Here is an 11976-nt window from a genome sequence, read left to right on the forward strand (position 1 = left end):
CAGCGGTTGAAGAAGGAGTGCAGGGGCTGTTGTGGTCACAGCCTCACCAGAAACACATGGTGGGGAGCAGCCACAGTTGAGTGAGGCCACTGGCTGCCAAGGGGCCCCAAGTGCCTCTTCTAACTCCACCTGTGGTCCCTTGAGGACCATTGAGGGTGGAATCCAGGCTCCGACTCTGGGTAAGGTCATCACAGGAAAACCCCCCTGAACCTGGAAGTCACGCCTGCATAGCCCCCTTCCCCTAAGACCCTGGGTCCTGGAAACCCCACCTCCCAACTTCAGGAATGTTGGGGAAATTGACTCACAGCCTACCCCTACTCCCTCCAGCCTCCAGTTGCCGGACACCCCCGTCAAGGGGAGACACAGAGATCCTCATTACTCACTAGGTGTCACAGCTGACATCTGCCGGGCCCCCCTGCCCTCCTTTATGCGCAATTTTTCGTTTTTCTTGCTCTGTTTCTTTAATGTGTGGGATGTTTTTGTTTTGTTTTCTACTTTTTTTTTAGCATCTATGTTTCTAGGCTGTGAACAGCACAGACAGGACCTTACATTCTAAAGATAGCATGGAGTTGATTTCAGACAGTGAGGGTATCCAAAAAGGAAAGGAGATCAGGGTGACCCGGGAAGCCTGCCTGCAACAGGGCCAACCAGCGAAGTCATTTAGATTGAAGGATGGTTCAGTTTATGTCTCAGTTTTGTTAGGCTATGGTGACCAGTTGTTTGGTCAAATACCAGGCTAAATGTTTCTCAGAAGGTTTTTTTTTTTTTTGAAATTTTTTTTTTATTGAAAACTGCACTGAACACTAAATGTCCACCTTTACAATAAACAAATACAGTAACGGTAACACACTAAAACAAAACTTACTTCTGATAGCCATTATTTTTCTGTTTGGGACAGTTTTGAAGGTTCTTTGGTCACAAAACAGGAATGTCAGGACTTCCCTGGTGGTGCGGTGGTTAAGAATCCACCTGCCAATGCAGGGGACACGGGTTCAAGCCCCAGTCCAGGAAGATCCCACATGCCGCGGAGCAAGTAAGCCCATGCGCCACAACTACTGAGACTGCGCTCTAGAGCCCGCAAGCCACAACTACTAAGCCCGTGAGCCACAACTACTGAGCCTGCGTTTCACAACTACTGAAACCCACGTGCCTAGAGCCCGTGCTCCGCAACAAAAGAAGCCACCGCAATGAGAAGCCCGCGCACTGCAACAGAGTAGACCCCGCTCACCGCAACTTAGAGAAAGCCCACGCGCAGCAACGAAGACCCAGTGCAGCCAAAAATAAATAAATAAATTTATTTCTTAAAAAACTTGAAAAAAATAAAAAAACAGTAATGTCCCTATCCAAAGGCTCAAAATAGGCCATCTTTTAACCAAAAAGGTGGTGATTCACAAAAGGCTATGAATACAACATGTAACCAGTTGATATAAATCTAATAGGATTTGTTAAAATCAGTCACATCTAATAACACACCTGAAGTATTCTTATATAAAATATCTCATGAAGAAAAGAAGACTTTATCAATGTCTAAAAAAGTGCGTTTGTTCATAGACAATCTGACAAGTTACCATAAAATGTTTCCTGAGACATAAGATAACGCAACATTATTCTTCTTGAACACTTTCAGTTCAAGACTTTCCACTCAGTAAAATAGCTGAGGATATGAAACTGAGAAAATATATTTGAGTACAAACAGCTTGTGAAACTTAATACTTTTTTTTTTTTTTTTTGCATCATCAGAAGGTATTACTGAACTCACAACCAACTTGCCCGCTCTGTATGCAGCTCAGATGGGTGAGGCTTCTCTGTACAGAAGCCTGTACTGTCTTCGATCCTATGCTCGTGGTTGTCTAACACAAACAGTTTTCTCCCCATTTTGTAGTAATTTAACCTTCCTACTAGCAAAAAAGGTAGCCAGCCCCCGTGGACTGAAGGAGCTACAGTCAGGATGGTGATTTCCTCTTACTATTTTTTATTTTGATGTTTGGAACTCTTTTTTGTTGCTGGGTTTTGGTTTTGGTTTTGTTTTTATTTTTAAACTTTTTTTTTTTTTTTTTTTTGGCTACGTTGGGTCTTTGTTGCAGAGCGTAGACTTTCTCTAGTTGCCGCGAGAGGGGGCTACTCTTTGTTGCGGTGCGTGGGCTGCTCAATGTGGCAGCTTTTCTTTGTTGAGGAGCACAGGCTCTAGGCGAAGGGACCTCAGCAGTTTTGGCGCACGGGCTTAGTTGCTCCGCGGCATGTGGGATCTTCCCGGGGCGGGGGTGGGGGGAACAGGGGAACCCAAGTCCCCTGCATTGGCAGCAAGATTCTTAACCACTGAGCCACCAGGGAAGCCCAGTTTTTGGTTTCTTAATATTTTTTTAGTTTTGTGTTTGTTTGCTTGTCTGTTTTTAATTGAAGTATAGTTGATTTACAATGTTAAGATATTTGGGACTCTTGATGCAACATTCTAGAGCAAGGGGTCCAGGACCTGCTTTGCCCAAGGGACGGATAAAGGAAAAAGATCTATTTGTTCTTTTTTTTTTTTTTAAAGAAATTGGCAATGTAATTTTTTCAAGTATTTCTTTATTTGGCTGTGCCGGGTCTTAGTTTCGGCATGTGGGATCTAGTTCCCTGACCAGGGATCGAACCTGGGCCCCCTGCATTGGGAGTGCGGAATCTTAACCACTGGACCGCCAGGGAAGTCCCAAGATCTATTTACTCTTTGTGATTGGATGCACAGATGAAAAACTTAACACACAATAACAGAAGTTGGTCGTTACTAAATCACGTCCAATCTTTTTCCGTGCTTCTGTAAGCAGATGACATCTTCTTCAGTTTACCCCTGTCGCTAGCTCTTTTGTGGTTTTAACACTGCACCGTCCATGATGCAAATATCCAGAATCAGTTAAAAAGACTGTCAAATTCCTTTTCTCTTAGTTCATCTATTTTTCACTGTCTCTTGGTGCCAGGTGTATCCAAATGATTACCTTTCCTCACTCTCTGCTATTGCTTGTTGGGGTGTTCTGGTTTGTCCCCATGTTTTTGTGGGCTGGTTGGGAGAGGGAGCTTGGGAAGGGTGTGCCACCGAGGGGAGGCTGTGGGTCACCAGGATGCCCCGGGGGATGATCCCTTCCATGGCTGCAGGAAGTCCTCCCGGAGCCATGCCCATGATGCCTGCTGGGCGTCTGTAGGTGGCACCGCTGAACTCTGGATGAATTGCTCGCTGATCTATTCTGGACCAGGGTGCTGTTGTGATCAAGAATTCCTTGTTCACAGTTTCTTAAGCTCTCTGGCATGCCACATGTGATTGCCTGGCTGGTCTCTGCTCACTATGCCAGGCCGTGTGAGGTGTACAAATGAGATGTGGTGCATCTTTCAAGGGACCCTGAGCAAAGTTGAAAGGCTCCGATTGGTGCACCTGGAGGGCCGCCCGTCGTATCCTGCCTTCCTTGAGGGCTTAGGCTAAGACTTTCTCATCCAGCAGTCCCCTGCGGGTGGCATTCACTGGGAATGCCCCTTGTCTCATCTGCTTTATAGTAAAATCAGTGATGAGCTGGTGGTTATATCCGTTGAGACTACGGTGCAAGGAGACGCAGTCTCTCTGATACAGCAAGTCCTGTAGGGTGTAGATCCTCTGCACACCCAGGGACGGCTCGATCCCATCCTGCAAGTAGGGGTCATAAAATATGATGCTGAATCCAAACCATCTGCCCCGTGCGACAGAAGCGCATGAGGCCCAGCATCTCCCCACGGATGCAGGCTGCCCCTGAGGCAACCTCCCGGACCAGCTCGACGCTCTGTACCCACGGGCGTTCCGCAGTGCCTGGTACAGCCATGGGTTCCCCCGGGACAGATTGAGGATGTGGCAGATGGTGGAGTCGTCTGTCTCTTCCACTGCCGCCATGGGATGTTAGCACAAGGCGATCCCGAGCTCGCCCGCAGCCTTGCCGTCCACGTGGTCGAAGCCGCTGCCTATCCGCACCATCACCCTCGGGGCCTTGAACTTCTCCAGGTCCTCCCCGGTGAGAGCGATGGTGTGGTACATCGTGGCACAGACAGCCTCCTTTAAAACCTCCTCGTGGATCTCCTGAGTAGACTGTGTGTCACAGAAGGCCACGGTGGCCATGTCCTTCAGGGTGGGCATCTCCACCCTGCAATCTCGGCCATGGAGCAGTGCCACGGGGGGTGGGAGGTTGCCAGGGGCCCATTCATGATCTAGGGGAGGATACCTTCACAGTTTCTGTCCAATCGCTGTCGCTTGACTTTGTGCTTATCCACAAGGGCCATTCTTTTTTTTTGGTCGCGGGGCGCACGCCATTCCAGATCTTAGTTCCCGACCAGGGAGCGAAACTGTGCCCCCTGCAGTGGAAGTGTGGAGTCCTAACCACTGGACCGTACAAGGGCCATTATTTATCGAACTTTGCACCTCTCTCATTCAAAAGCCCAAGTGGTCCTCTAAGAACTTCAGGACCCTCTCAGGAGTCCGTGGGCATTATGCCACTAAGCACCCAATATAAATTTGTCCACAAACTCTATAGTTCACATCATGGGCTGTCCGTCTTTTCTTTTTTTACAGTGCGGTGTGGCCAAATAAATTAATTAATTAAATTAACAGAGCAGATTACCCTTGATAATGTGGGTGGGCCTCTTCCAATCAGTTGAAGGGCTGAGGAGAAAAAGTGGGTTTCCTGAGGAGGAAAGAATTCCGGCTGGCAGTGTGCAGATTCTGCCTGAGATTCTTGCCTTCAGACTCAAGACCACAACATCAACTCTTAACTGAATCTCCAGTCTGCTGGCTTGTCCTGCAGATGTCGGATTTACCAAGCTACAAAATCACATGAACCAATTCCTTACAATCAATCAATCAATCTCTCTCTTGATTGATAGAAAGATGATAGATATTAGATATAGAGATACATTATTGGTTCTATTTATCTGACTAACCCTGCCTAATATGGGTGGTCAGGGAAGGCTTCTGTGAGGAGGGGGTTCTTTTTTTTTTTTTTTTTTAAAGATGATGTTGGAACAACGCATTTATTTTATTTTTTTATTTATTTACTTACTTATTTATGGCTGTGTTGGATCTTCATTTCTGTGCGAGGGCTTTCTCTAGTTGCGGCAAGCGGGGGCCACTCTTCATCACGGTGTGCGGGCCTCTCACTATCGCGGCCTCTCTTGTTGCGGAGCACAGGCTCCAGACGCACAGGCTCAGTAGTTGTGGCTCACGGGCCCAGTTGCTCCGCGGCATGTGGGATCCTCCCAGACCAGGGCTCGAACCTGTGTCCCCTGCATTGGCAGGCAGGTTCTCAACCACTGCGCCACCAGGGAAGCCCCCAGGGAGGGGGTTCTTGAGTCAGGACATAGATGACAAGGAGGAGCCAGTCATGGGGGATCTGGAAAAGACTGTTCCATGCAGAGGGAACAGCAAGTGCAAAAGGCCCCAGATGCCCGGGTGCAAGGGCTTCAAGATAATGAAGACCACTCAGTGTCTATTCTCTTTTTTAAAATTATTTTATTGAAGTATAGTTGGCTTACAATTTTTCTTTTGCCCCACCACTTGGCTTGCAGAATCTTAGTTCCCTGACCAGGAATTGAACCCGTGCCCTCGGCAGTGAAAGCGCAGAGTCCTAACCGCTGGGCTGCCAGGGAATTCCTCTTAATGTCTATTCTTACCTCAGGGAACAGCCCTTCTTCTATAAAAGGCCGTATAGTAAATATTTTAGCCTTTCAGGACCGAGAGATAAAATCGAGGATATTATAAAGGTACTTATAAAATGAGAGGAAGCTTCCAGCCTGCCATATGCCCCGTTTGCTTGGGATGGGCCACCCAGGGTGGAGGACGTGATTTGTGCTCTGCTACTGGAAACATTCTCTGGATGAAGAATGATGGGCCCAAGGCTTGGAGATCCAGGTGGGTAGAGAGGGTGTGGGATGACCGCTGAGGCCAGTTTCTCTCTGCTCCAGTGACAACCAGATCCCAGCCAACCTCTCTCTCCCAAATCCCAGCTGTCTCATCTGGATCAGCTGGCCAGAGTTGAGACAACATGCTGAGTCACCAACCCCCAGAATGAGATTCATCCACTCAACACCCAGCGGTTGATGACAGAGGACATGCCAACATGTAGGTGGCAGCCAGTGTGACCAGCTACAAAGTGTGGACAGGGGTGAGCGTTGGCTGCTGGCCCAGGAGGCCGGCACTGAAAAGCAAAAGGGGGAAGAGGGGCCAGAGGAGGATGCCCCATCTGGGACCCTACCGCTCACTAAAGTGTCAGCCCCCAAGAGCAGCTCCTGTAGCTGTACAGAAACATGAGCCTGGCCTGATTCAGCCCATGAGCCATAATTTGCTAACCCCCATAAGCTCAATGGAAGCTCATTGGAAGATTTTAAACATGGAAGAGGTGAGACCTGACTTATGTGTTTAAAAGCTGATGCCAGCAGTTCCAATCCTAGGTATACACCCAAAAGAATAGAGAGCTGGAACCCAGACAAATACATGCACACACATGCTTGTAGCAGCACTTTTCAAAATAACCAAAAGGTGGAAATAACTTAAATGTCCATTAACGGGGGAATGGATAAGCAAAGTGTGGTTCATCATACACTGGAATATTACTCAGCCTTAAAAAGGAGTGAAGCACTGACACTCGCTACAATGCGGATGAACCTTGAAAACATTATCTTCAGTGAAAGAAGCCAGACACAAAAGACCACGTAGTGTATATTTCCATTTTTTTGAAATGTCCAACACAGCTAAATCCATAGAGCAGGAAAGCAGACTAGTGGTTGCCAGGGTCTGTGGGTGGGAGAGTTGAGGAGTGACTGCTTAATGGTTATAAGGTTTACTTTTGAAATGCTTTGGAAGTAGGTAGTGTTGCACAACATTGTAAATGTACTAAATGACACTGAGTTGCTCGCTTTAAAATGGTTTGTTTTACGTGGTGTGAATTTACCTCAAATAAATAAATAAATAAATAAGCGAGGCCACACCAGCTCCAGGGTAGAGAATGAATTATAAGGTGGCAAGAGGTAAAGTACTACATCCATTTGGGAAGCTACTGCAAGAGTCCAAGCAAGAAATGATGCCAGCAGTTCCAATCCTAGGTATACACCCAAAAGAATTGAGTGTCTTAGTCCATCTGGGCTGCTATAACGAGATACCCTAGACTGAGTGGCTTAAACAACAGATATTTACTTCTCACGGTTCTAGAGGATGGAAGTCTGAGATCAGCGTGCCTAAGTGGTTGAGTTCCAGTGAGAACCCTCCTCCTGGCCCTCTTCCTGGCCTCCTTCTCTCTGTATCTTCACATGGCAGAGAGGGAAAGAGAGCATATATCTTATATCTCATCTTATAAGGACACTAATCCCATTCAGGAGGGCTCCACCTCATGCCCTAGCATCTCCCAAAGGCTCCACCACCAGATACCATCACATCGGGGGTTAGGGTATGGACATCAATTTGGAGGGCACATAAACATCCCGTTCATAGCACTTAGGGCGGTAGCAGTGGAAATGGAAACAGGTGGCCGCATTTGAGATCTGGTTTAGAGGTTGAATCAACAGGGCCTGCTGAGGGTAGGATGTCGTGACAGGACGGAAGGAGGGGTCCAGGACGACTCCCAGGCCTTGAGTTTAGTTAGTTGAGTAGACAGTGGTTCTACCCTCTGACTGTGAATTTCAATTAAAACTTGCATGCATGCACACATGTGTGCATGCAGACATGCAGGCACACTCAAGCACGCAGCTGCACCTGCACGTACATGCATGCACACGCATGCATGCATGCATACACAGCACACACATGCATAGACACAGACACGCATGCACACACTCACACACACGCATATACACACCCACACACGTGCACACACACAAACCACTTGTATTTTCCACTGCTCTTATCACCATCTCGAACACTAAATAGTATTTTCTTATTGGGCTTTCTTATTAGTTTTTCTCAGCCTGCTAGAATAGGAGCTCCATAAGACCAAGGACTTTTGTCTCTCTTGTTCATGGCTGTGCCCCCAAACCTAGAACAGTGCCTGGCACACAGGAGGTGCTCAGTAAGTATTTGGCAACCATGTGAATGACACGGCCAGAAGGGAAAGCTGGGGCCTTCCCTCTCCCATCCCCACCTGAGTCACATCTTCAGATGCTTCTGGAAAGTGTGAGAGACTCTGAGTGAGAGTGAGATGGGGCCGGGCCAGGGGTGGGGGGACAGGAAGAAGAGGAGGATATGGGGGGAAGGGGGAGGGGCCGAGCCCCGGCTCTAAACGCAGCCCCGGGACCCACGGGCGCCTGTCGGCAGCGTGAAAAGCCCAGGAGTGTTGGGCAATCGTGGTTTCCTCCCAGCCCGCAGGACCCAGCCGTGCCAGCCCAGCCCCGGGCATCCTGGGGCCTCATCCGCTCAGGCATGGAGGAGACAGTGGTGAGGCCCTCGGTGTTCGTGGTGGATGGACAGACGGACATCCCTTTCACGAGGCTGGGGCGCAGCCGCAGGAGACAGCCCTGCAGTGCTGCCCGGCTGGGCCTGGGCCTCCTGCTGCTGCTGTTGGCGACCGGAGTGGCTGTCCAGGGCTGGTTCCTGCTGCAGCTGCACTGGCGCCTGGAGGTGATGGCCGCCCCCCTGCAGGTAAGTGGTGCTGGGGTGGGGGTGGGGGGGCTCGAAGTCAGTGTCACTGAGCATCGGTGTGTGTGTGTATGTGCAGAATGGAGGACAGACTAAGAGCAGCCCAAGGCAAGTTAATTCACCTCTCGGAACCTCAGTTTCCTCATCTGTAAAATGGGCATGATAATAAGCATCTTCCTAGGGAATAAAATATGATATTGTGTGTGTGGTGCCCAGCTGGCCCACAGCAAGCATTCAACCAATGAGAACTGACATTTTTTTTTAATTGAGATATAATTGACATAGAACATTGTGTAAGTTTAAGTGTACAACATATTAATTTGTTACATAAATATAGCAATAGGGTTGCCATTGTAGCGTTAGCTAATGCCTCTCTGGTATCACATAATTATCATTTCTTCTAGTGGTGGGAACTAACAAAATCTAAGCCTTTAGGAAGTTTAACGTTTATAAGACAGTTGTAACCCCTGGAACCGACATTCTGACATGGCTAGTTATTGTTATTTTTAAAAATATTTATCTGACTCTTCCATTTAGCCACTTTTATTTTTATTTTTAATTTTTTGGCCGTGCCACGTGGCATGCGGGATCTTAGTTCCAAGACCAGGGATCGAACCCGCACACCCTGCATTGGAAGCGCAGAGCCTTAACCACTGGACCTCCGGGGAAGTCCCTGACATGGCTAGCTATCATCAGCCGTAACCTGATCACCATTTTTGGGACTGTCACTAATCCACTTTGTCCGAGTCTGTAAGAATCTCTCTCTGCGTCCATTTCCCATTGGCCTTGGATGTCTCCGTCGGTCTGTCTGCCACACCTTTGGGTCTGTGTGTCCCAAGCCACGCCCATGTGGTCTCAGCCTTTTTGTGTTTCCAGGTCCTTTCTCCTCATGGCTGGACCTGTGCTGCTGTCCTGCACCCATGTACCCACACGGCCATGTACTCACCTGTCTCCAGCCCATGTGTTGACGTCATGTGTCTGTTTCTGCGTCTCCGTGTGCACAGACCCACGTGGCTCCATAAACCACGCAATCCACGTACCTGCATCCACGTGTGCCTTGTCCGTGTGTCACACAAGTGTCCAGGTCTGTGCCCATGTGTCCATATCCACGTGTTAGCATTTATGTCCAAGTGTCCAGCCATCCAGGTGGCCATGTGTCTTCGACAGCACTCATTTAATAAACCCTTATATAGTACCTGCTCTCTACCAGGCACTGTAATATGCTTTTCACGTGAGAATTCGCTGAATCCGAAGCAGGCACTTTTCATGTGTCCATTTACAGAGGGGAAAACTGAGAAACTGGATGGTTAAGAGCCTGCTGGGCGGCAGGGTGTGACGTGGGGTGTGCACGTGGCCTTGGACATGTCTGAGGGTGATGTCTGTGCCCGTGGTCTGCATGTGTCTCTCAGCCACGAGTCTGAGTGACGCCAGGGCGTGGGCCCCACAGATCCTCACCACGGGCTGCTCTGCACTTTTAGGACAGAGGTGCAGGACCCCGGGATCTCCTGGTGCAAGGTGAGTCAGGGTCCTGGTCCCAGGGGAGGGGATGGAATGGTTCCCACGCTGCCCTCACCCCTTCAGCCCATTGCCCAATGTGATTTGCACAACTGGCCTAAGCCCCACAGACGCCCGTCCCCCAAGCCGGAGAAGCAGAAGTTTGGGTCATTCCGGAAAGGGTGGGGTTGACACCAGGAGGTGGGCTGGATGACCGCTCTGGAGGCTGGCCCTTACCCCTCTGACTTCTGACCCTCTCTCCCCAGATCGGAGGCCCCAGCAGGCCAACCCGGCAGCGCACCTCACAGGTGAGGGGGCCCCCAAGTCCTGGCAGGGGGTAGGGGTTCAGCGTGTCCTGGGGAGACCAGACAGACACCCCAACATGGCAGCGCACTCCTTCACTCATTAATTATTCACAGAGTTGCCCAGAGCACAGGCACTGCCTAGGTCTGTGAATTTCTAATTTTATTTATTGAATAAACCCTTGTAATCTGTGGCACACATCGTGACGTTCTTTCCACCTATTAATTCATTAAATCCTTAGCCGGTACTATTCAGAGCTCCATTTTACAGAGAGGGAGACTGAAGCACTCAGAGGTTATAAGCCTGCTGGGCCAGGATGTGTTCTGCCACTTACAACTTTTGACGGTTTGGGCAAATCAATTGCTCTGTGCCTCAGTTTCCCCACCTGCAAGAAGGGGATGAAACGAGTTAAGATGTATGATAAGCACGTTATTTTGCCACCTCCTGGGCCTCCGTTTCCCCACCTGTAAAGTGAGGATAAAGTGAGTTCATATATCTAAAGCTCTGGAACAGCCTAGCACAGAGGGGGTGGTGCTCAGAGAGGGGTGGCGACTGGCCTGGGGTCACACAGCAAGCGTGGGACCTATGCCTACCAACTCCCCCTCTGTCTCCCTCTGCAGGGGCCAACTCCAGCCTGACAGGCAGTGGGGGCCCGCTGCTGTGGGAGACGAAACTGGGCCTCGCCTTCTTGAGGGGCCTCACCTACCGGGACGGTGCCCTGGTCATCGCCCAGGCCGGCTACTATTACATCTACTCCAAGGTGCAGCTGGGCGGTGTGGGCTGCCCCCAGGGGCTGACCGGCGGCCTGCCCATCACCCACGGCCTCTACAAGCGCACGGCCCGCTACCCCGAGGAGCTGGAGCTGCTGGTCAGCCGGCGGTCACCCTGCGGGCGAGCAAGCAGCCCCCAGGTCTGGTGGGACAGCAGTTTCCTGGGCGGAGTGGTCCACCTGGACGCCGGGGAGGAGGTGGTGGTGCGCGTGCCTGATGAGAGCCTGGTCCGAGTCCGCGACGGTACGCGGTCCTACTTCGGGGCGTTCATGGTGTGAAGGAAGGAGCCAGGGTAGATGGAACGGAGTCCGACAGACAGAGACCTCAGAGGGTGCCTCGGGAGACAGGAAAACCAACAAGCAGAGATTTTGGAGTGTGCCCAGGAGAACCCCAAACTCAACAGGTGGAGAGCTAAGTGGGGACCACCGGGACCAAGAACCCAGTTATTCTACAAGGTGAAAGACCCAGCAGGCACCTCTGAAGAACCAAAGGAGACTGCAGACCCTGCCATGGACAACTCTGAAGACACAGACCTGGAGACTTGGGGGTCTGTTAGCCCCCAAGCAGGGGTAAAGCTGATCTGCCTGATATTCAGGAAAAAGGGGTGAGGGGTGGGTATTTATACTTTTGATTCAGAACTAAGTGGGACTTGGGGGTCCAGGGAGTTGGCTGAGAACAGGAAACGTCTTATCACCCTCTCCACTCTCACAAGTGTGGGCGGAGTGGGGGGGGCAGATTTATCACCAGGACTCACCCACCAGTGGAGAGCCCAGCCCGGCCCCGCCCATGGTCATAGTCACC

The 11976-nt window shown here is 50.2% G+C and overlaps 1 protein-coding gene and 1 pseudogene across 1 annotated transcript; one reads left to right on the forward strand and one right to left on the reverse strand.

Moving 5' to 3' along the window:
• Nucleotides 1–2985: 2985 nt before the first annotated feature.
• LOC132364100 (C-terminal-binding protein 2-like) lies at nt 2986–4269 on the reverse strand (annotated as a pseudogene).
• Nucleotides 4270–8392: 4123 nt separating this feature from the next.
• TNFSF14 (TNF superfamily member 14) lies at nt 8393–11453 on the forward strand. The gene is made up of 4 exons (XM_059919867.1): nt 8393–8611; nt 10087–10123; nt 10369–10410; nt 11026–11453. Exons 1-4 carry the CDS (start codon nt 8393–8395, stop codon nt 11451–11453), a joined length of 726 nt encoding a protein of 241 aa, XP_059775850.1.
• The last annotated feature ends 523 nt before the right edge of the window (nt 11454–11976 follow it).

The sequence above is a fragment of the Balaenoptera ricei genome, chromosome 3, assembly GCF_028023285.1.
Source record: "Balaenoptera ricei isolate mBalRic1 chromosome 3, mBalRic1.hap2, whole genome shotgun sequence".
NCBI lineage: Eukaryota > Metazoa > Chordata > Mammalia > Artiodactyla > Balaenopteridae > Balaenoptera > Balaenoptera ricei.